This window comes from Dipodomys spectabilis, unplaced genomic scaffold, assembly GCF_019054845.1.
Source record: "Dipodomys spectabilis isolate Male_0828 unplaced genomic scaffold, ASM1905484v1 ptg000163l, whole genome shotgun sequence".
NCBI lineage: Eukaryota > Metazoa > Chordata > Mammalia > Rodentia > Heteromyidae > Dipodomys > Dipodomys spectabilis.
The window spans coordinates 19,078,646-19,104,000 of NW_024870840.1; the positions used below are offsets into that span (position 1 = coordinate 19,078,646).

Genomic DNA, 25,355 nt, shown 5'->3' on the forward strand with positions numbered 1-25,355 from the left:
GGAATAATGAAGTAAAGATTTATGCCCTATGCTTACTGCCCTTTCTACTTTTTTTTGTGGGACACATCTTCAAAGAACAGGAGAAATACCCATTTACAGAAAATGAGAACCAAATGACATGTGAAAGATCAGATCAAAGACTTGATAATGATTGTTAATTTTCTTCATAAAAGAACTGGCCTGGGGTAGGATAAGGAAGACCCACTTTAGATGTGGGGACCAGACAGGAAGTCATATTTAGTAATCACATTAAAGACTGCAGATTCTTGGTTGCAGGGTATTACCTGGTACCTGGTGAGGTGTGTGTGTGTGTGTGTGTGTGTGTGTGTGTGTGTGTGTGTGTGTGTGTCCAACCTGGGGCTTGAACTAAGGCCACTGTCCCTGAGTTTTGTGCTAAAGGCTAGTGCTCCATCAATTGAGCCACAGCTCAGCTTCCAGCTTATTGGATATAAGAGTCTCATGGACTTTCCCCACCCAGGCTGGCTTCAAACCTCAGTCCTCAGATCTCAGCCTCTTGAGTGGCTAGGATGACAGGAATGAGCCAGTAGCACCAGGCTCCGGTGAGTTCTTTTAAGCTTTCAGAAAGAGCAATGCTCTTATCATACAACTTGTCCTAGAAACAGAACAAAAGCAAAATGTCTTTGGGCACATGGTTATAAGTACATCTGACAGCAGTGATAAATAAGATCACAAGAAAACCACAGTTCTAGCTCATTTCTGACTCCAAGATGAACATATTGAAGAGACTACTAGACAATATAGTATTTCTAATAAAAAAAATCTGCCATGACCAAGTTGAGGTTTTCACAGTCAAAATGTGGAAATTGCCAGGCACCAATGGTTCAGGCCTATAATCCTAGCTATTCAGGAGACTCTGATCTGAGGATTGTTATTTGAAGTAGCCTGAGCAGAAACGTCTGTGAGACTCTTTTTTTTTTTTTTTTTGTCTGTGAGACTCTTATCTCCAATTAACCAGCAAAAAACTAGAAGCAGAGATGTGGCTCAAGTGGTCGAATGACAACCTTGAATGAAAAAGCCAAGCAAGAGTGCAAAGTCCTTAGTTCAAGCCTCAGTGCTGCACAAAAAAATATGGAAATTTATACACAAAGTACACTATGTTCATGGCATAAACTTTAGGAAAGAGAAACTATGATCATCTGATTAGAGTCTGAAAATTTAGCACTTAATCCTAATAAAAGTCTTTCAGCACTGGATTAAAACACAAGCCTTATCATGATGAAAAATGGATTTGCAAACCAGCTGCCAAAAGTGAACTAGTCAACTCCATCTTATAAAATACTTTGAGAATTCCAGCCAATGTCACAAGATATGGAAGCAAAAAAAAACAACTTGGAAATAAGGGGAAAGCACCACTAGTTATACATGAACTATTCGCGTCATGTTCCAAAGAAATAAATGTTAGCCAGAAATGTAAAGGAACTTGAACTCTTATATGATAGGAAATGGAAAATGTAGAACTTTGGGAATTACTAGGCACTCAGCTCTCAGAGAGGTGAACTGCTGTGTGAATACTGAGCAAATCAGGTCCTGAGTTCAAGTCCTAGTCCTGAACAACAAAAATAAACCATTGCTAGAAAATAAGAGAGAATTAAAAAAAAATCATCCTTAATTTTACAGAGATGAGAATGCGATTAGCTAGCAAAGTCATAGCTCAAGACCAGAAGAAGGGGACCCACGAGCTTTACTAAAGATGTGCAAACCCATAGTTTCACTCATTCAACAGATTTTAATAAATTGAGGCCTAAGGTGGGGCTGAACATTTAAGAAGTGGTTGAACATTATGTTGACTTACCTGTGCTGGTAATAGTTGAGTGCTGCTGGTGACTCACATCTGTAATCCTGGCCACTCCGGAGGGTGAAATCTGAGGATTGCTGTTTAAAGCCAGCCTGGGGAGAAAAGTGTGTGAGACTTTTATCTCGCATTAAGTACCAAAAAGCTGGAAGTGCAGTTATGGCTCAAGTGGGAGAGTGGTTACCTTGAGCAAAAAAACCTCAAGGATAAGGTCCAGGTCCTGAGTTCAAGCTCCAGAAGAGAGGAGGGGGGAAGGGGAGAGGGAGAGAGAGAGAGAGAGAGAGAGAGAGAGAGAGAGAGAGAGAGAGAGAGAGAGAGAGAGAGAAGGAAGGAGGGAGGGAGAGAGGGAGAGAGAGGGGGAGGGACAAGGAGGGAGAGGGAGAGAGAGAGAGAGAGGAGTCAGGGAGGACCCACTCTCAGGAGAGGGGACTCAGTTGGGCTAGGAAGGACCTAGACTGTGTTTTCAAAAGATGGGAGGAATGTTCTTTCTACTCCACACCGGGGTATCTCTTCCACCTTCTCAATAACCAAGGGCAGATGAGGAGATACTGGGGCTCATATGCCAGTGTTTCACCTGCCTTGTCTATCACAGATCCCCAGCTTAGGTCAGCCTCCGGTGTGACATTGAGGATATCATGTGACCCACAATCTCTGCACTAACAGTGTTTAGGGCCTGGGAAGCCATTCAGGAAGACAGGAAGGCCAGGGATGTTGAGAATCCCTTACTCCTCCCGGGGTGCAGTGGGTCCTGGGGATATAGAGGCGAGTATGCAGTGAGGAGAAAAGCTGGTCTCTGATGACTGTGCCACCTGCCATATGCCCCTGGGCTTGTTGCCTTGTCACTGAACGCTCTGCATTTCCAGCCAGATGGCTATTCATTCTCTCATTCATTCTTTCACTTGGTGCACAGATGTTTGCTGAGCACACCTCCGTGCTGGGCACCCTGCCAGGCCCAGCAGCGACTAAGACAGACAAAGCAGGTGTGGAAAGTGAACAACGCCTCTCCCCGCCCCCCCACCCCAGGCCTGCACCATCTGGGGATTCTTGGGGCCATCGACTAACTAGTGCTGATTACAATCCTAAAAGACACAATCGTGAACACCATAATCCCGAATGTGGAAATCCTAAAAGATCAAAATCCCTGCAAATCTAAAATCCTGGGAAATTAAAATGCTGAAAATCCGATCCCAAACACTGAAATCCTGATAATGGCAATTTCTTCTGTAAAGAATGCTATTTGAGGGATAGAATGTCTAATTCTGAGACACGGAGTATCAGTTCATTTCTGGTTGTATGCAGGATAGTTACTGAGTTGCTTATTTAGTTGTGTATTTCTGCTTTTCACTTGTAGCACCAGGCCTTCCTTTAAAAAACATTGGGCAGGAGGCTGGGAAGGTGGCTCAGTGGTAGAGTGCTTGCCTTGCATGCATGAGGCCCTGGGTCCAATTCCTCTGTACCACATAAGCAGAAAAAGCTGGAAGTGGAGCTATGGCTCAAGTGGTAGAGCGCTAGCCTTGAGCTGAAGAGCTGAGGGACAGCGCCCAGGCCCAGAATTCAGGCCCCATAACCTGCAAACAACAACAAAAATAAAAAAAACAAAAAATGTTGGCAGGCTGGGGTCTGGTGGCTCTTGACCATAAGCCTAGCTCTTCAAGAGGCTGAGATCTGGGAATTGTAGTTTAACACCAGTTTGGGGAGACACAGCTGTGAGACTATTCCAATTAACCACCAAGAAAGAAGGATGTGGAGCTGTGGCAGTAGAGTCAGCCTTGAGCAATAAAGCTAAGCAAGAGGAGGCCCCATGTTCAAGCCCCAGTGCACACATACACACAGGCATCAGAAAACAAAACTAATATGACAAGCTAAATGACCTTCTAAACCAAGTAAACAAGGTGATACCGAGATTCTGCAAGGGTCACAAAACATATGAAATGGTCCCTTGATGACTAAACATACAATTTCTTGTATCTACTACTAAATCTAAGGTAGAAAAACTAGTGTGTGCTTCATTTTTTCTAGTGGATAGCTCTTTAAAGAAGATCTCAACTCTTTGTTGCTATCTTGGCTTTGGATGACTGTATAAGGTTTGATCTAGCTCGTCGGGGGCCAGGGATGTCTCATATTTCAGGTAGCCCGAGAGTAACCAACGACAGTGCCACCTGTTTCTTTCCACATTTTGCTTTTAGACCTGATTCTTCATGAGTATAATTAATCTGTGTACAACCATCATATCCTTGTGACTATCATCAGCATCCTTGGGGGGGGGGTGTATGCTTGTGAAAATACACATCATTATTGCTTGTTACTGTGCAACAGGGCGATGAAGTGTACTGCTGTTTTTCTTAAATATACCTCTCTTTCTTGCAGTACTGAGAATTGAACCCAAAGTCTCATGCATCTTAGACAAGTTCTCTACCACTTGAGCCATGCCCTAGCTTCTAAATTCCCCTTTAAAAATGCGATCTCTACAGACATTTTTCATCTAGTGCAGAGGCTGTACCTACTACCTGGCTAAGAATTCAGAGGACCAATGGTGGGCCTGGGGAATGCAGATACTGTTGAAGGATGAAGGCCAAGAGGTGATGCTTGAGGTGGGCCTTCCATGGTGAAGGGCAGTTTCATGGGCTGTGAGCAAACAGGCACAGCTTGCCAAGAGCAGAGGACATGCCAGCAAACAGTTGGAGAAGGCAAAGTACTGTAGCTGTGGAGTACCACGCTGAATAGCCATTGGGAAAGTTTTGAAGACAGTGAGATGTGGGCATGTTGCTTTTAGAGGAGTCCAGGTGAGGTTGAGGAGGATGGGTGATGGAAGGAGAAAGACCCAAGGAGTAGAGGCCAGAGCACTCACCTTCAGAATAAGCTGGGCCTGTGATCCATTCTCACCAGTAGAATTTAATGGACAAGTGGGATGAGAAGTTGACACGCAGTCAGAAGTGCTGCATCACAGTAACAGGTGTTGAGAAAGAGGTCTATAGGGTGTAGGAGATAAGTGTCTGGGAGGAGCTCATGGATCAGGCCTTCCTGGAAGACAGCAGGGCTCAGACAAAGGATCTAAGATGGGAATGAACTTGGCTGTAGAGCAGACAGGGATCAAGTACAGTGAGAGTTGGGAGAGTGGAGATCAGGAATAAGCTGGACCCTGCTGAGTTCACATTGGGAGAAAAAGCAGACAGGGGAGGCCCCTGAGGCTCTGGGAAGTGACAGGCATTTGTGTCCGCCCTCTCCCACCACATGAGGACCAGAGAGGGTCCTGTGGTCAGGAAATGGGCTGGCCAAACAGAATCTACTGGTGTTTTGCTTTTGAACATTGAGAAATAAATCTGTTCATAAGCTCATGTCATTTTCCAGTGACATATAGAAAAGAGGGAGTCCTTATAACAGCCCCAGGTAATGGCAGAGTTTGAGGGAATGGTGGGCCAAGAGGTCTATATGGAAGAAGGGGTTGGTTTGGGGGATCCCATAAGCATAGCTGCGAGAGCAGCACCAGAAACACTAGCATTGAAGTCAAAGCTACACAATGGGGAGCTAGATAGCCTGGGCCTGGATTTCCCCCCGCTCCCCTTTTCTGGTCCTGGACTTAAACTCAGGGCCTAGGCCAGCACTGTCTTGAGACTATTTTTCCCCCCTCAAAGATAGTGCTCTGCCACTTGAGTCACAGTACCACTTTTGGCTTTTGGGTGGTTAATCGGAGAGAATTTCATGGAGTTTCCTGTCTGGGCAGACCTTGAATCCTCAGATCTAGGCCTCCTGAGTAGCTAGCATTTACAGGTCCGAGACACTGGTGGCCAGCTAGACATGGACTTTTTTTTGGCGGGGGGGGGGGGGGGGGGTCTGGTCATGGGGCCTGAACTCTGGGCCTGGGCGCAGTCCCTCAGCTCTTCAGCTCAAGGCTAGCGCTCTACCACTTGAGCCACAGCGCCACTTCTGGCTTTTTTCTTTTTGGTTATGTGGTGCTGAGGAATCAAACCCAGGGCCTCATGCATGCAAGGCAAGCGCTCTACCACTGAGCCACCTTCCCAGCCCTAGACATGGACTTTTTTGCTGCAGGCAACACTAATATCTGCAGTTATACAGCTTGTGTGGATGTTGCACAAGCAGTAGCTTTGTGCTAGGGCCAGGCACAGTGAACTTAGGGAACCCACCTCAGAGCAGTGAGTAGGATGCTTGTTTAGAAGAGATGAGGTCACAGAGCAGGGGAGTCATGGAGGGCCTCCACACCTCGGTCTGACACGGACAGCCCCTAGTGGATGGGCCCGCATCAGAGCACCATCGCAGCTGTGTCCCTGCTCTGTAGGCCAAAGCAGCAGGGTGAGGGGTAGCGAACAGATGGCAGTCAGAAGAGGCTTATTTTATTAGTTTGCCGTAAGATGAGAATATGGGATATAGCAAAAACAAACAAAAAAACCAACACCCCCAAACACAAAAAACCCCACTAAGATGTTTATGATTTAAGCATATTTAAATGCCAAGATGATCCTAGAGAGAAAAGGTTAACCATGCAAAAGAGGCGGTCAAAGTCCCAAAGCTGAGAGAGCAGGGTAGATATGGGTCTGCTTGTGAGACGAAGGCCTCTTCCACAAGAACGGGAGAAAGAAAAAAGAATGGGTGGCATACAAGTAGGCTTGTGACACTGACAGCCAAATTTATTCAAGGGGACGCTATGTGATGACCCCATAATCTTCACAGAAAAGGAAGCAGGATTACCTTGTGGGGTGAAGTTAAAGGAGTTGGAGATGGAAAGAGGGTGTTATGGTAACTTCAGACATTGAGCAATTATTGGCAGTGAAACCAATGTATTAAGGGGTAGCTAACAGGTCCAGGTAAGAAAGAGGTATCCTAGGGCACATTCCCATTCAGGAAAACGCAAAGGAGCTGGCGGAGTGGTAGGCAGTTCAGGAGGTTAGGGGAGAGTGAACGCATGCAATTGCAAAGAGATTTCAGAACTCTGGACAGATGGAAGCTCACTGGCTGGAGATCCCCAGACAGCAGCTGGTGGTCCCATCTATCTGCCAGTTTACCACCTTCTGCAGGAAGAGCTGTGGTTTTCCTTCTTCCTTTTACCATCCTGTGAATCCAGGGAGCACTTTGTAAACTTCAGGTGGAGGCAACAGGGAAAGAGGATCGATACACACAGGCCAAAGATGGTGTTTCTCTCTTTTATTTAAAAACAGTGCTTCATTACCATTCGCAAAGGCTGAGGCAGTCCTCCTCCTTTGCTTAAGTTTATAAAAGCCAGCAACATGATCAATAATTTATACACATGGAGAGTAATACAAAAAATAAGGAAGAAAAGCTAAAGATCTAACTACTCCGACCTTCACAATTCCAGCTACTTGATAATAATAGGAGTAACCCAATGAATACTGTATGGTCTGAAAGCTACTATACAATATGATTCTTAAGGAGAAGGGAGGGGAATTAGAGACTGTCACAAAGCCCTGGGGTGCTTCTCTGGAGTTGGCAGGGAAACAGGGCCCTGGGCAAGCGGCTCGGGTGTCCTAGGAAGTGAGTCTTGGGAAGGACGGGAGGGGAGGAGGCAAGGCCAGGTGGTCAATTGTACAAACATCCCATGGATGCCCCCAAGTCCCCGAATGTACCTGTTCTGCCATGGCAATGGGAGGGGCCAGAGAATCCGTGGTGCACGTGGGGCCCGGCCAGTCCCTGCCACGGGTGGGGGTGGGGAGGAGAGGAGAGGTTCTGCGGCAGCGGCGCTTGAGCCTTGCAAAGATCTGGACTGAAAAGCTCAGAGCCTCAGGTGGGTGAGCCTGTCAAGGACAAGGAAACTCCTCTGGCTCTCTCCTCACTTTGTAGCCCTAGTGTCAGCCCAGCCTGGCTTCAAATGTTCACAAGCAGAATGATAACATAAGAAAAAAAAATTCATGTCCTTTAAGGGGGAAAAATAGGATCAATTCATCACTCGATATATAATACAGCCAAAATGAGCTGCCGAATAAGCACGCGCACACAAAAATACTGTGAACAGAAAATACAAGGAAACGAAGAAGCTGGGAGTCTTCATGGGGTGCAGACATCACTTAAAGCACTTATCAGTCCCCAGGAAAAAAAACAACAACAACAACAAACCAAAACATTTTCTTTTTGAAAAATTCAAAAACCTCACATGCCCCCTGGGGAATCTGGTATTGGTAATGGGCAGGGGGAGAAGGGAGATAAAGAGAATCTGGGTTCCCTTTTTTGCTTGCCAGGGTGAGCTGAGCCCTCATGTCACTGGCAGGTATAGCACCACCAGGCAGAGGACCATGGCCCTATGCTGGTGGGCTCCGTAAAGGCAAGGTTTGAGTTTTGGCTGTTGAGCAGTTCTCAGTTACCAATCCCTGCCAACCAGCACTACCATGGCTGAATTGATCTACCGTTTTCCTGAGTAAACTGTAACTGGTTACAGTTTCGGTAACATGCATAAGAACTCGGCTACTACAGCCACCTGCAATACTTCAGGGGTCCCTCCATCCCTCGGCTCCTCATCCTAGCGCCTCTCACTGAGAAATGCCATAACTGGTAGTCTGGTCTGTGAGCTGTATTTTCAAAGCAAGGTGCCAGAGACTCTACTGTACTCAGTGATTGAGAGGGCACAGGCTGGCTTAGGACACCCAGAGCCGACTTGGAAAGGGCCCTGTTTCTTGCTCTAGCTCCTGGATGGCTATTGCCTGGCTGATCAGTAAAGCAAGGATGAAGGAAGTACACAGGAAAAGGACAGGGAGGGAAGAGGCTTTTGGACAGTAACATTTCCAAAAAAATATAGTGTTTTATGCAACAGAGAATCAAATGTCACTGTTGTATACTACAAAGAGTCAGACATTCTCAAGAGCATGACAAAATAAAACACACACGTTTACATCCGATGTTCACCTTGCCCACTATTTTTTTTCCTATCTTAAAACAGTGCAAACAGGTTAACTTATGCTTTTTAAAACATCACGACCCCTTCCCCACCCTCCCCTCCCCAAGTCCCTTTCCTCCTAATATCTGGGGGAAAAAAATCTGCAATTCTGCAAATGTTACTGTGCTAGAGAGTTGCAAGCAGCAGAGAATCGGCTAACCTGGGCAAAGAGGGAAAGTTTGCCTCTCTCTCTCTTGAAATGTCCAGGTGCTAACCAAACTGTCCCTTAGTTGGCCTTGTTCTTCTGCCAAAAGGAAGTACATCCCTGGGGCAGCTTCCACCCCATCTTATAGTCCGTCATATCTGGAAGCTACGTCGTTACTGGATGGTGGTGATAACTGATGTTTGCTACGTCTCTAGTAAAGCATACCCTAAATTAAGAGCAGTTCAGCCCCTGAGGAGTCCACATTCGAGGAAAAGCTGCTATCACTGATTTCTATTGACTAGATAGCCACTAGCTCCCCTTGAACTAAGAGCTGAGCCCCAGTTGACTTCTTTAAAGAAAGAAAATATACTGGCTCCATTCAGACTGAGGCTGCTGGAGGATGATAGTGATAGGTTTTGTTAAACCTGAGAGCCTTAAAAATCGATGAATCACAATGATGGATCTGAGTTAATGCAGTTGAACTATGGAACACAGGAATTCTAGAAAAGACCTAAGGGCAGCTCTCTGGGATGAAAGAGGGATATCCAATAAAGGTTTTCACTAGGGGTCTCCCTAAAGGAGGCCGACTTCTAAGAATAAGATGCCTAGTATAGAAAGTCCAGGTCATGGATGAGAGCGAAGTTGAGAAGGCCATCCTTGAACTGTGATTCAGCAACAGTAAGCTTTTTGAAAATTTATCAGCCTACATCCCCTAGAGAAGTTATTCATAAAATGCCAACCCCTTTGGCTGTGGCAGGAACGCAGAAGCACAGATGCCTCAAGGAGCCTGCCTCTGGTGACGCTGATGGGAGGGGACCTCCAAGCTCCACAGCGGATGGGGAGGCTGAGCCTGTGAGATCAGGATGGTTGAGAGCGCTTCGATTCTCAGCGTTGACCCTGAAAACCAGAGGGCCCTTGCATAAGAAGCAGAATTCCAAGTATTCTGTCTCAGAAAAGGGAGCTGGAGAAAGCGACACAGAAGAGCACCCCTGGCAATACAGCAGGAACACCCTGGAAAACAGAGCTTGCCTTGGAGGCCTCAGCCAGAACCAGCTGAACTGAAGTGCACAAAGGCTCCTCAAAGCCTGGACTCTGCCTCTTTTGGAAGGCTATGGGAGGGAGCTGCCTTCTCTACCTTGCCGGCTATCCTCATTCCTATCCAAGAAAAGAGAAACATTCTCACTCCTCTGCCACAAATATCATCAGTGAGGACTTGATGGGGTCTCCACCTGGCTAAGTGGCTTGCCACTTTGGGAGAATGACCCAAATGTCTGTTTCTTCAGTCAGCAGACATTCTCCCTCAAAACCAAAGTAAAAGAAAGAGCCTCCCTGCCCTCATTCCCCAGAACTCTGTAAGCCCCCAGCCCTTGTCCTCACCTAAAATATTTATATACACACAATATTGTCTTAACAGCAACAAACCTAACTTTGGCTTGGGGGAGGAGGCAGCCCTGTGAATGGCTGCCATTTGCTTGAACTGTCTTGTCCTTTACTCTATTGGCTTCCTCCTTCCCCGAATCCATGAGTGCACCAGGCCTGGAGTTTCTTTGCTATCTCCCCAGGTTATTAGGGAAGAGGGATGGGAAGAGGGAGATGTCTCCATGTGGCAGGCCAGTGCCCTCCCAGACATCAGTTTACAAAGAATGCTTGATACTGTCACATCAGTCATTTTAATTCAGGGACATGAAATCAGCTTATCAGAAAAGAACATGTGGAGGCAGGAGTTAAAAAAAAAAAAAATCAAACAAAATCCATAATAAAGCAGAAGCTCCACGTCTCTGAACTACTCCCTTTAGCAGCTATCCCTTGGGGTGAAAGTTCACCCTAGTACCAGTGTGAGCAGAGCAAGGAGCCAGCGGACCATACCTGCCCACTTCCTAATGCTTTTTGTTTTGGAAACACTGTCAGACTTTTGTCATTACTAGTTATAGCCCGGAGCTTTCTCCCCTACCTTGCTAACATAAAACTAAAGCTAGACAGCAACTGCAGTGACTCACTGTGTGGACTCTGCAGGGGACCCTTGCCGTTTCATAGCTTCTTTCCTTGGTGGGCTCTAGCTTTTGTTTCCTGTAGTGTTAATGTGCACCAAGTGGTTCAGGTGCTCAGCTGGTGTCTTTGGAGGATAATGCGAAGCTGGGTGGAATGGCCAAGAGAGCTGGAGACTGTGGATAGAGAAGTGACTCGCAGAGGCTCTGGAAGATGAAAATTCCTATGGCTTTGGGGTGAACGCACAGTGCTTCTGCCTGTCCTCAAGTGTCTTTATCACCGACATGCCCAGGGGCACCTGGCCTAGGGGCTTGACCTTTCCCCAACAGATGCTTTATTATGTTTTCAAATAAATTGTACTGATTTTCTGTTGCAAGCAAGATAAGGAATATCAGACTTAATATTCCTTTCTTCAAGCTGTGCCAAGATACCTGGAGGAAATCTGGCTATTTATTCTCTGTCCCTGGATACTAAACTCCTGAATGTTGAGGACATGGGAGCAGCATGTTACTGAAGAACAGATGAGCTACACGGTGGTTACAGAAGTAGCCAGCAGATGTGCTAGGATTGGAGGAAAGAAAAGAAACAAGTGTTTTCATACTCCAGAGTTCATTCTGAGATTGGTTTCCTAATGAGGTGTTTATTATCCACAGTCTGAGAGCGTGTTTGGAAATATCAACACTGTAATTCCAAAAGCTATGCCAACTGTCTCAGGCTGGGTGTGTAAGATGATTGTAAAAAGAATGGAGAAGACAGGAGGGAAGGAGGAGAGGAAAAGTGTTTTTAATTCTCCTGCTTTGCAAGCACAAATTCCTCTCTAGTGGCATGTGGATTCCAGCCACAGCCAATCAGAATCTCCTGCCAAAGACCAGAATTCAGAAGACTAGAAGAATATGCCGCTGCAGAAAGATCTCTTCCACTTCTGTTGTCCCCAGCCACGCAGCACCAGATACACTTTGGTAATTCTGTCTGCCGATTTCTGATCAGATGCGTATCTCTGCTCCTAGTGTCTCTCCTTCCTCATCAACTGCCTTTTCCGTGACTGACAGAATAAGCTAGGCACGGACATATAGACATGGAAATGCATTATCTTTTTTTTGTTTGTTTGTTTGTTTTTCGTTTACCACAGTTAAAAAAAAAGAAAAAAAAAGAAAAAAAATGCACAATCTTTGGAACAAAAGAATTAAAGGCAGAAATTTAAAGGAAAAATACATATTCAAAGAACATAGTGAGGTATAAAAAAGTATTCTCTCTTTTTTTGTGTTTTTTTTTGTTTGTTTGTATTTCCTCTTCATCTTGCTATAGAGTTCCTCTACTAGTAAATATTGCAATAGCCAGGCCTCATGAACTGGGGGCTGTCCCATTTGCAGGGGTTTCACGTCACTTCAGTAGGGGGCAAATCGGCTGTAGCCACCTCGGTATAAACTCGCCTGTAGTGATTAAAGACAAAAATAATTAGACAGCTGATGAGAGAAGCATTACAAATGAAGAAACGTGTCTTGGGGATGGATTTGGAGAAATGGCTTCCTTTGAAACTTCAGTGAAAGGGGCCACATACTGCCTGGTGAAGTCAGGAAATCAACTTCAGCCTCCAAGGTGCACCAGCCAGAGTCCAACACAACACCTACTTTATTAATCAGCCCAGAATGGAGACTTAATGCAGTTCAAGCTGAGTTTAGCAAACAGAATGATTTTGACCAGAATGGGTCTTTCTTTACCCTGATACATAATCACAATCCTTACCAGAGACCCATCAGGGGCATGTGTTACTTCTGATCTTTATTTTTGACATGAATTCGTGTCGCATCCTGTGTTTGAGACGATTCAACTTAAGTTCATCTTTCAACTATATATACATAAAAATCCATTTCCTCTGCAATCTATCATATTGGATTGATTCTACAACTGCCCAAGGTTACCAAAACCAGTGGATACTCCGGTTCCATATATATCTATATCTATCTATCTATATCTATATATGTATATATCTATATCTATCTATCTATCTCCTCTATATGCTTTCAGTCATCTTTAGAATACTTTTAATTCTTTCCCTAGTATTTCAGTTCTTTCTATGGATGTGAAATGTATTCACGTGAAGGGCTGAGTATATACTAACTAGTTTGTTTCTTTCAACTTTATCTGATGGCTTATCTCTCTCAAGAAGGTCCCCAGAAATCTACCTTTCCTTGGCTCATTTTTTATATAGGACTTTTTACATATGATTTTTTATCATTTGGCACTAAATAAAATATTAGAAACATCCATTGTTGTGCTATTACTCTCTCTGCTTCAATTCTAAACATACTTTCCCCGAAGACCTTATCTTTTCTTTCCCCAAACCTTCATCAGCAGGCTTTCGTTGGGAAAAGTGTCAGGCTCTCAACTTTCACACCTTAACTTTTTCACTTCATTCTGCTTCCCTCTCAGACAATACTGCCCATGTATGGAAGTAGCTGCCTAGCTGCATTCTGTGTTGGAGAGAATGCCTGATGTTAGGAGGTCCCACTGAGGCAAAGCCTGCCTGCCAGTAAGTCCCATTCACTAGAACTAAAGTTTTTCTAGCCAGACCCAAGAATATTGCAGTAAGGACTTTGGTTAGGGTAGATTATTCTAGACAAGCTCTACGGTCATCTTTCATTTTTTCCATGAAAATATCACTTTTTGCCAATGATAAAATGTTATTGATAGAATAATATCTACCAGAAGGCTTAGGAATTAGCAGGATCTGCAATTCAAAATGATATATATTATGATCTTTGGAAAGCTTGCTCTGATTTTTATTCTCCAGTCTTTGCCAGTATCAATCAATAAAATTATGACAATGGCATGTATCTAACATTGGAACTTGTTTCCTTACTCCTCTTCTAAATGATGTCATTATTCATCGAAGACAGGCACTACCCATTCCTTTCTAAGCCACATAGCTGATATACAGATAACGACAGTGATGTGAAGTTTCCAGTGACCTAGGAGGCTCACATTGTGGCAACAGATGAAGGACTGAACTGATCCTTTCTCTAGACCTTTTATAGTCTGTATGTAAAAGTTAGAGGGAGAAAAACAGTTTAAGGGAAAATGTATATTCACTTACCACAGCGCCAACTCCATAGCTAGCGGCAGGGGCAAGGGCATGGTAGGGGTCGGCTGTGTACACCCTGCCATAACTGGAAAAAAGAAGCACAATCAGAAAGAGAAGAAAAGGGTTTACTCTGCTAAAGATGTGAGTTATTTAGTCTTGAATTGTTATTAGGAAAATTCTACCTGAATGCAGTCCTGAAATATTCTGAAGTACTAGAAAGGGAGTTGAAAGAGGAAGAAGGAGACTGCAGTAGCAGATCCAAGAAAATACAACAAGACAGTGAATAGGGGGAGGGGCCCATGGCTCCTATGCTGGCACAGCGAGGCCATGCAGAGCAGACCTGCAGAGAAACCTGGCTGGCAGGAAGCCCAGTGAACTAGGTTCTGCTCTAGCAGTGGTGAGGAGGAAAGGCAACGCTGTGGATGGTGCAGTGCCTGCTCCTGTGATCTACATACCCGTCGCTGTAAGCGGCTGCGGCGGCTGCAGCAGCTGTGGCTGCGGTTGCAGTAGCAGGCTGTGCATATCTGTAGGCTGCATATCCACCCTACAGGAGAAAAGAGAACTGACTTTACAGATACCTCTCCCCCGGGACAGACACACACCTCCCCAACCCAACAGACATACAAGTGTAGACACAGGGACAGACAGCAACACAGACACACATGGGAAGAAATGTTTCAAACTGCATTGGTCTTCATGTTATTCCTCTAAAAGGAAATTAAGCTCTATCCAAATTGCTTTCCAATTTGTGACGGTAACAAAAAATAATCTACATAGATAATGCCTATTAAGAAATAGATGTAATTTTGGGTCTGTCTTCACAGTGTTTCTTGAACTTTCAAAAAAAAAAGTCACAGAATGTTGAGAGAACACTAACAGGAAATGCAAATTATAGAGTTAAAAATATGTAACATACTTGGATTGGCTCATTCATTACTAAGAGACTATAGTCCACCACAGGAAGGTCTAACCAGATCTGGTCTGGTCCTACCACATTTGTTAAGAAGCTAAGATTATCAGGCAGTATTTAAAAGGAAAGGACAAAGTAGGTCAAGACCAGTGAACTTTATCTTGTGAGACAATGAAGCTTGCTACCTGCTTTAAAAAAAAAAAAAAAAAAAGTAGTGTGCTGGGTGCTGGTGGCTCACACCTGTAATCCTAGCAACTCAGGAAGCTGGTTTCTGACAATGGCAGTCCCAAACCAAACTTGGCAGGAAAGTCTGTAGCTCATATCACCAATTAACCACAAGAAAACTGGAAGTGGTGCTGTAGCTCAGAGTAGTAGAGTGCTAGCCTTGAGCAAAAAAAGCTCAATAACAATTCAAGCCCCACGATCGCAAAAAAAGTAGTTGTGACAGACTGTATAGCTTAAAAGCCAAAATATAATTTACCACTGGACCTTTTACAGAAAAGTTTACCAACTCCAATCTACATTTCAGATCCTGGCACATACATACATGGGGAGCCACTGTAAGTACTTAATGACATCTGCTTTATCTTGCTTTTTCTTCAAAAAGATTGTGTGATTCCTACAGCTTCATTGTAAACTGAGACTTTTCCTTATTTTCAAATATTCTCTCAGCTTGTAATTTCACCTCCATTTATATGAATCAAATATTCAAAAGGTATTGTGAGTGCCTCAATAATTCATGTCCAGTTTTAGAAAAGACTTCAAAGAGGATCACCACAACCAATGAGCCACAAGATAGGTGACTAAAAAGTGGCAAGTCATAATTTCCCTTATCCTTCCAAATTTCCTATTTACACCAAATTCAAATAAAAAATTATTATGCTCTTCCTCTATCAAAATTAAGTGTTTGATTGGTGCTGGTAGTTCATACCTGTAATTCTAGCTACTCAGGAGATCTAAGGACCAAGGTTTGGAGCCAGCCTGGGATAGAAAGTCTGTGAGACTATTATCTCCAATTAATAATCAAGAGAGCAGGCAGTGGAGTTGTGGCTCAAGTGTAGAGCATTGAGAAAAGAAGCTCAGGGACAGTGCCCAAGTCCTGAGTTCAAGCCCCAGGACTGGCACACACACACAGAAAAAGTAATTGATGGGTCATCTGGACACCATTTAAGTCATGAACAGCAGGATGGCATTTTGTTTCTGTAGTCTATGTTTACTTTTCATGGACATCTGAAGCTTTCCACTATTCCTTCTAATATTCAATTCTTTATAAATCTATAAAAGAAATTTCACATTTACTTCTGTGTCACTGCTTAGGATTTAAAACAAGTAGCTGCATTTTTCTTTCATTTTGGTGGTACTGGGGGGTTTGAACTCAGGACTCCATACTTGCTAGGGAGATGCTTTTTTGTGCTGGTTATTATTCTTTCCTCTTAAGTTAGGGGAGAAAAAGGAGTCTTGTAAACTTTTCTGTCTGGGCTGGTCTCAAGCAGTAATTCTCCTGATCTCAGCTAGGATTATAGGTGGGAGCCAGCTGAAAACAAATATTTTCTAACGGAACTCTTGCTCTCCTTGCCATCCAATCTAGCAGCTTCTCACTTCTTTTATTTTTATTAAACTTTATTTTGGAAAAACCTATAATTTTATGGGTTACTAGAGCTCTTCACTTTTGGTGTGTGCTGGTTCTGGGGTTTGAACTCAGGGCCTGGGCACGATCCCCGAGCTTTGCTCAAGGCTAGCATTCTATCACTTGTACCACACAACTCCACATCCACTGACCCCCCCACCCCCACCATTTTTTGGGTAGTTTATTGCAAATAAAGAATCTCATGGACTTTTCTGCCTGGCTGGCTTTGAACTACACTTCTCAGATCTCAGCCTCTTAAGTAGCTAGGATTACAGGTGTGACTAGCACCTGGTGTTTTTTTCTTTTTTTTTTTGGGGTCCGGTAGTGGGCCTGAACTCTGGGCCTGGGCACTGTCCCTCAGCTCTTCAGCTCAAGGCTAGCGCTCTACCACTGAGCCACAGCGCCACTTCTGGCTTTTTTCTTTTTTCCTTATGTGGTGCTGGGGAATCGAACCAAGGGCCTCAAGCATGCAAGGCAAGCGCTCTACACTGAGCCACCTTCCCAGCACCTGTTTTTTTCTTTTATGACTTACGCTTTCTGTAATTGAAGAAACTGCAATGTGAGGGCAAATGTACTCTTGCTTTTTAAGTCTACAGTGTGTGAAGTCATTTGAAGTAGTTTGGAATATATATTAAAAACAACCTGATTGGCTTTAGCAGCTATGTATTTCCTTTTTTTTTTTGGTCGTGGGGTTTGAACTCTGGGCCTGGGCGCTGGCCCTCAGCTCTTCAGCTCAAGGCTAGCACTCTACTTCTTGAGCCACAGTGCCACTTCTGGTTTCCTGGTGGTTAATTTGAGATACAAGCTCACTGACTTCCTTGCCTGAGCTGGGCTTGAACTGTGATCCTCAGATTTCAGCCTCCTGAGTAGCTAGGATTACAGGTATATAAGCCACTGGTGCCTGGCTTGTATTTGGTTCTTTAAAGTATAATTTCCTACTCATTTACAAATTCTTCTATAAAGATGATGCTACTAAGTATTACCAAACACTGGCAGTAAAATGGTAATGGGTATGAAGATGGCATAAAGTATTTTCCAGGTCTAGTTGTGATCAGTGGTTTCTTGGAATTCCAACCATGTCTATTGGAATGGGCAAGCCAAACTGATCTGGCAAAGCTCTAGATCTTGGTTGCAACAGAGTTCACCAAAGCATTTCTTTTACTTTTTTTTTTTTTTTTTTGCCAGTCTTGGGGCTTGAATTTAGGTACTGTCCCTGAGCTTCTTTTTGCTCAAGGCTAGCACTCTACTACTTGAGCCACAGTGCCACTTCTGGATTTTTCTGAGTAGTTTACTGGAAATGAGAATCTCATAGACTTTCCTGCCCAGGCTGGCTTCGAACTGCAATCTTCAGATCTCAGCCTCCTGAGTAGCTAGGATTACAGGTGTGAGCCACTGGCACCTGACTTACCTTGGTTCTTTTTATAGGGTTCTAAAGATGACACAAAGCAATACAAGCATTTACTATATAAAGCAAAAGTTGATTAGTATGACTGAATTTTTAGTTGGACCCCAAAGGCTCGATTTTTCATAATATTGAGACTTGCTTTCATTAGCTTAGAATTAAAGCTTTGTAAAAGCAAGAGCAATCTAACATGTGGTTTATCCTTAAACATCTAAACTAATAAAAGCAGTTAATGTTCAATTCTTGCTTACCTAGGTAAAGTACTACAGAATAGTCTCATTAAAGAGTTCTGAGGCCCAAGAGTCCTCATTGAGGGTGGCTTCAGGCTCAACCCCTGGAAGCCTGAGTAGAGATAATGGGGCTACTTTTAGTATAATTTCTCCAATTACAGCTTTGATCTGGATCCTACAAATTCTGAGAAAAAAAGAGGTTCTAAGTGAGGTACAAAAGGAGTAACTCCCTACAGTTTCTGTGGCCTTCAAGAAGACAGAGGGACCCCTTTGTTGAGAAGTTATGTCACTGTTAACCCACAGCATTCCAAATAATGACAACTATAGTAAAGTTTCTTCCTTCCCACTCAGAAGGAAATGGACATTATCCATGGGCTATGGTTTCCTTCTTTTGCAAGTGAACGTGACTTTGAAGTCTGAACTTGATGAGGCTGTCTGTGCATCAAGTGTAGGAAAATAGGGCAGGAATGAACTGTTTTACTGACAATGACAGGATCAAGAAGAATGTCAACACCAAGGGGAAAAACCCAACATTAATATGTTTAAAAAATCAGATAACCTTTCAACCTGGCTACTCTCATAAAGACTTTAGTATGATAATGATACTATAGAGAAGTACTTCAAAGGAGTGCTATGTATAGGATGGATGGGTAATAGCATAATGAAGCAATTCACCAATTACTCCAAATTAAAAAACTCAATTGCACATCACGAATTTATTCTTTTTAGATATTTATGCTAAGCATTTCTGGATACTTAACTGGATATTCAAAAATATAATTTAACAAAATGCGTGAAAAAAAACCCATCTAGGTATACTTATTTCTATTCTGGATTTCAAAGTGCATAAAGATTCCAGGCTGAGCAACTGCTTAGTGCTCATTTCTACCAACAATCTGAAGGTTTTGTTGAACATGAGAACAAAGTGCAGTTTGAAACACCAGGTTTTCATTACTGTTTCTTAAATTTTTCAAAAAGAATAAGGTGGGAAAGGAGTAGGAGAGAGGGTTCAGGCGTGGGGAGGGGATATGGCGCCACATTTATTAATCACATTAAAAACTAAGCATGCCAACATCTGGAGCTAAAACAACCAGCAAAATCACCACGTTCAGACTCAGTATTGGCTAACTCTATCTATCCCAGCATTCTCTTGGGACAGCGGTTTGCCCTAGGCTCTACCACAAGCTCGGTGAAGTACACAGCCTCAATTACTAGAGCGTGCAGCCACAACGACCTGGTATTACGGAAACAGTCAGTCACCACTTGAGTTAACATTCCATACCCTAACGACTGGCCCCTCCCCAGCCCAAAGGAAGAGTAAATCTTGCCCACCCAGCCCTGACCCACACCACAATGTTAATAATTATAACAAGCAGTAACCCATCTGTTATATCAGAGAAGGGAACAGAGACTCCACTGAGAGATTTAGAGTGAGATGTTAACATTTCTTCAGCTGACTGCACAAACAAACAAACAAAAAAAAGAGGAGAAATAATTCATTTGGAGATATGAAGTCATGAATAGCTGATGTGTATTGCTTTTAACCATGCACTGATGCAAAACTGAAGCAACCATTAATAATAAAAATTAAAAAGGACATATGTATTTACACACAATCAGACCTGTTTGATCTGAAGCAGTTTGCAGATTCTATCTGTGTGTGATTTGAAATAAAACAAAAATGGGGATTAGCATGGCCACAGCACACCCTAATGTAGGAGGGCACACACGGACAGCTTTCTGGAACTCTGAGAGCTGCCTAAATTTGGCTGGCTAATCCTGATTCAAATAGATACATGCCCCTTGAAACGTAATTACTCTGTAATTCTTTTGTAATTCATTCTCAATAACACCTAGGGTTCCCAACTGGAGCAGTCCAATGCTGCATCACTTCCTATTCAACCTGCCTGACCCACAGTACTCATTTGTCTGTTCATCTTTTGGCAACAACTGCATATTCTGATTTACAATGTTCTTAAATCTTTCCTGCATTTGAAAAATTTATTTTTCAACTACTCTTAACACATCTGTCTTTCTAGTTTAATGCTGTTGCTTTGAGATCCTTTTCTGCAAGGACTTCTGAAGCTGTTAAAGGAAAGCCTCTTTCTCATGCCTAGTGTCATCTCCTTGGGATTCTTACTCTGTACTGAATCAACTTAACCATCTAGTTAACCTTATACTGTTGCCATAGCCAGCTACAGTATTTTTCCAGTCTATGGCTGTGTTTTAAACTAGAACAAAATAGAAGAGTTCTAAATGTCGTTCCTCCTGTATCTGAGCTTTATCTGCCTATTTATTAGGTTTAACTAATACTGGTTTTATTAACCTTACACTGATAGACCTTTATCTCATCTTAATTTTACCCTTGCCTTTAATTTCATTATATTTTTGCTTTAGGTTTACATTAAAACAGGACTTTGGTGAGCATGTGATGTCAAGACACCTTCTTTCTACCTGAAAGACAATGACATGTGACACTGAGGAGGAGAGTGTATATTTCAAGACCAGAAGACAAAAATGAAGGCTTGTTATCTCCATGTAGTGCGTGGATCAACAGAGCAAGGTGAGTGAGTGTGTGTGTGTGTGTGTGTGTGTGTGTGTGTGTTTAGGTAGGGGAGATGAGTAGGTATACTGACTAAAATCATCAGAGCAGAGATCTATTCTAATTAGTAAGGGTTTAATACTAAGCCTTTTGGAATCACCTCATTTGCTCTCTCTTTTCCCTAATTGCCTCTCCACTCCAGCTGAGAACTACCATTCTGGAAGACATCACTGAGTTCTTACATGGTAATGTGACCATCTTTGAGTAAATGTAAAAAACAGATAGGAACACAAAAACTTATCATTACTAATTTTTTGACTGAGAGATCTATCTACTTGGTAAAGTAGTATTTGAATTTTATCTTAATGTGGTATCCTTGACATCACTTCTGTAATGGATATGATTTTTAATGAATCAAACTTTTCACATACTTACTAGTCCACATCTCTCCAAATTAGTTCAATTTCAAAATTGAACTGGGTAGCCACATAAAGTAATTAGAGTAAGAAGTTGTTGGCTTTCCCATCTCACACCCATCTATCAGCACACCTCCTTACAGAGAGTGTATCATTCATTATCCAAAGACATTCACTGATCTACTCAGGTGAGAGGAAGAGAGGGTGAGAAAAATACTCCTTTAGTTTTTTGAGTCCCAGCATATTTAGATTTTTTAACTTCAAATTTACCTAGCATAGTGTAGTCCAATTACTACTAGTATTTCATTGTAGGGCCTCTTGGGGGACTCAATTTTTTATTTGTGTGTGTGTGTGTGTGTGTGTGTGTGTGTGTGTGTGTGTTTGAGTGCACCGGCACACGTGTGCACGTATGAGCTGGTCCTAGGGCTTGAATTCAGGGCCTGGGTGCTATCTCTGAGCTTTTTGCGTAAGTCTAGTGCTACTACTTGAGCCACAGCTTTACTTCCAATGTTTTGGTGGCTAATTGGAGATAAGAATCTCATAGATTTTTCCATCCAGGTTGGCTTTGAACTGTAATTCTCAGATCTCGGCCACCAGAGGTGAGTCACTGGCACCCGGTGGGACTCAAAATTTTAAGTCCTATTTGGGTGGAATTCTACTTCCTTCCTTTTCACATTTCTTTCACAGTAGTTACAAATGTCCCTTTCTGCTAAAATCTTCAATATGAAAGACCAGTTTAAATGCCATAGGCAAATGTGGTTAACAAATTACGAGAGGCAGCAGTGATGGGACAGTGCATGTGACACGTCTGGTGCAGATATGTGGCAGTGGGACAGGAGCACTTAATTTGGAGAAAGTGCTCTTAATGTGTGGGATGTGACAGTGTGCACTGCTGAGGTAGCAGGGCTTAGATCACACGCTCACAAGTCTTGATTGTCCAAAAAAGCCTCTGTTCCCATCTCTAACGTGGAGCTGGAATGGTTAGTATAATTCAATTTTTTCACTGCAATCCACAATCTGATTGATTGGCAGGTCACACTGGCACTCCTACCTGAGGTATTTTAGCGCTAATGATTGGTTCCTGTAAGACTATTCTATAACAGAACACAGGAAGAGCAGTTCAAAAAACACAGCTGTGGAAGGAAAACAATCATACAAAAAGCCCACTATGGGGCCCACCAGCCTTTTCTTTCCTTTGGATGCAAGCATGCTTTTCACAGGACGAAAATTTGGAGCAGTTTGTTGCCCCACTTAGAAGGTAAATTAGGGTGAACTATGCCTTTTCTACTGGGCAAAAGAGAAAGGAAGAAATAGTAGACACATGATCTGTGAGCCACGTACCCCAGCCCTATCCTGGCAGGTCTTTATATTACTCTATGGACACAAGTGCTATATCAAATCTTCACAGAGGACAGTGCTATTAAAGAAACAGAAAGAAAGAAAAGTGGCTATCAGAAGTTAATGCTTAAGAGTAGAACAGGAAAAGGGATCATAAGAAATCCTCCACAATTAACAATTTAATGTTAACAAAACCAGCACTTAACTCTTCTGTCTTGTGTCTTCTCTTCAAGCTCTGCTCTCAGTGTACTTTTTATATGAGATAAAGACTTCACTCATTCTGTCTTAATATGTATTTCCAAGGAAGAAAGAACTAAGCATATATTGATAGATTTTTACAGATGGAGAAAGGAACAGAGAAAAATAGACAAATTCAAGACAAAACTACTTTGCTCTCTCCCATATGGACTAGCTGGTGTAACAGCTACAGTTAGAGTAGGCTTAACTCAACAGCTGCCTCCATGAATGCTTGATTTTCACTAGGGGGCTTAGTAATAACATTGCCACTAAGTACTTTAATCAATAAGAGACCAAAATGTTTTTTGATCAGATTACTGAATTACTTGTTTGGTTCCATAAGGTTAGTAAATTAAAATAAATCAAGAGTATTTTCTTGACAGGTTCAGAAAAATAACCTCAATAAAATTTTATGTTGTAAAACAGGGAAATGAAAGAGCCATAACAAATACTCAGTTGGTTGACTTAGCAAGGTGAAAATAAGTGGTATTTATCAAGACAAAACTAGGAAAAATGCCTAAATAAGACACTAGAGAAAAAAAACAAACAATTTTACAGATAATTCAAATGGAAAAGCCCACTCTACCATACCAGATTTCAAGAAAACAAATAACATAAAGATGAAATTTGTGAGAATATGGAGAATAATACATATGGTAGAATGTACATGCCAATATCATAAATAAAAATGTGTATTTAAAAAATGTGCAATTTGGTGTCAAGAGTAAAACAAATTTCTCCAATCCTCAAATTTAAATGTGAACATGAGGGGAAAAAAGGTATCATTACTTGCCGAAAACATTCTGAGGAAAGATGTGGGTTTTAATTAACATACAAAGAGAGAGAATGAAATATGCATTAGGTGTATGAATAATTCTGGCAAGTTACAATCTAGGAAGCATGTCTATCAAGTTAGAGTATTGGACCATATTGTAAGTAGTTGTTAAGGCATACTTTGAAGGCTTTATACATAGCACAGGTGCAGAGTCATGTGGACCTTGTAGGACAGCATTACCTGAAAACCTCTGAGTACATTCTGGCTCATCAAAAGGTCCTCTCATAGATACTGGGAGGCTAAAGGTAGAGAAAACATTTCTAGGCAATGATAATCTATCCCCACAGAATAATTTGTAAGGACTAATTTTTCTTATAGAATTCTTAATGATTTTGGTGACTAGACTATATTTACATTCAGAAAATGGCCATTTGGAGAGGTCCTAATAAAAGATTTCAAAACTTAAAAAGCTTTTCCTCTTTGCAGTTTGATTACTTTTAAGTAGTATGTAACAAATCAATAATGGATTTTAGCTATAGCAGATGAATGAATAATGGGTTACAGGTGACTGTGGCTGTTGGAATCAACAAATCCTGTAGGATAATTGAATGACTGCAACTCTGTGTTGTTAATTACACTGCTTGTTTCTCCCTGCCAGCTCCTGAGGAAAGAGACTCGTGGGCTCTGGGACCTTTGAGTATAGAAAGGTTTTAAATACAGACTAGTGTCCTCTCATTACTATACAATCTCCACTGGCATTAGTTTCTGTGTTTCTTTCATAGCTTATCTTCTCTATTAGTAGGTAAAAATCAGAAAGCACACCTTCACAAAGTTTATTGCTATCTATGTAAATAAAAGGTCTAATGATCTAAACAGGGATATGAAATGAGAACAGAAGCAGAAACGGTAGAACTCGTACACCAAGGCTAAGCTAGTCCTGTTATTTATGTATGCAAATGATACATCAGTAACAGAAGACTTTAAACCTGCTGATCATCTCAAAGATAGATTAAGAGATATACAGTATATCGTGGGCACAGGGAAGGGAAAAGAATATGTCCAGTAGACTGACCCTCGCAATGATCAGGAAACCCAAAGGCTTAGTTTTTGCACCCAGGGGCAAGCGCAGTGGCAGAGAAGCATGCTTGCATTCTTAAATATATGAATATATATATATATCCACAAGGAAAAAGGAAATAAAAATCAAATAAATTATATTTAAAAAACAAACAAACAAAAAAACCAAAGAAACAGAAAAAAAAGGCTGGCTTGTCAGGGGATGGGGTCGAGAAGGCCCCGGCGTGTGTACTTACATAGAGGTCAGCACCGTAAAATCCGTCCTGGTAAACCACACTGCAGAAAATCCACACAAAAACAAAAACAAAAAACAAAAGAACAGAAACACATTCCGGTTATTGAGGACGGCAGCATGCACATGCGCTCTACACAGGCAGGTGATGTATGAATACGGAACCTGGGCGTGGGGCCATGGCAAGTCAGTGAGCAAATGTGTGAGTGCACACGTGTGTTACAGAGCTCCAGGACATGCTAGAAGAGCTAAGGGTGTGCAAAACAGGACCAACCACCTGGCTGTCTAGAAACTTTAGAAAGACTAAAATAATCAACAGCACTCCTAGGAGGGCCTACAGTTATCCAAAACCTACTGGTTTGTTAAGATCAACATTTTTATCTGGAGTATTTTTAAAGTTAAGTTTTCCCTAGGAGGAAGTTTTTCTTTAAAGAGCTTACAAAGGGTAGAGGTGGAGAGGGGTTTAACATGAAAAAAAAAAAAAAAAAAAAGAATCTCCCCCATCCCCTGCTTCCCGCACCCAAAAGAAATTCTTTTAGGGCAGGGTCTATATGTAAAGAGTGTTTCAAAATTATGTTTAGTATTTTGTTTTCCATCTCATGGTGAAGTGCAATATTTTTCTGATATCCATACATCACCTGCTTT

At 42.4% G+C, this 25,355-nt stretch overlaps 1 protein-coding gene across 7 annotated transcripts in view; it reads right to left on the minus strand.

Moving 5' to 3' along the window:
- Positions 1-6,955: 6,955 nt before the first annotated feature.
- Rbfox2 (RNA binding fox-1 homolog 2) overlaps positions 6,956-25,355 on the minus strand; it is a 245,672-nt gene continuing 227,272 nt past the window's right edge. For 5 of the 7 annotated variants that reach the window (XM_042693107.1, XM_042693105.1, XM_042693106.1 and 2 more), the window contains 4 exons: positions 24,715-24,754; positions 14,380-14,468; positions 13,937-14,009; positions 6,956-12,272 (listed from right to left, as the gene is read on the minus strand). In XM_042693107.1, coding sequence (XP_042549041.1) covers positions 12,228-12,272; positions 13,937-14,009; positions 14,380-14,468; positions 24,715-24,754 — 247 coding nt within the window. In that variant the 3' untranslated portion in view covers positions 6,956-12,227. Of the gene's footprint in view, positions 12,273-13,936; positions 14,010-14,379; positions 14,469-19,473; positions 19,551-24,714; positions 24,755-25,355 lie in introns of all 7 variants that reach the window. The other 2 variants (XM_042693110.1, XM_042693109.1) reach the window with 2 other exon arrangements.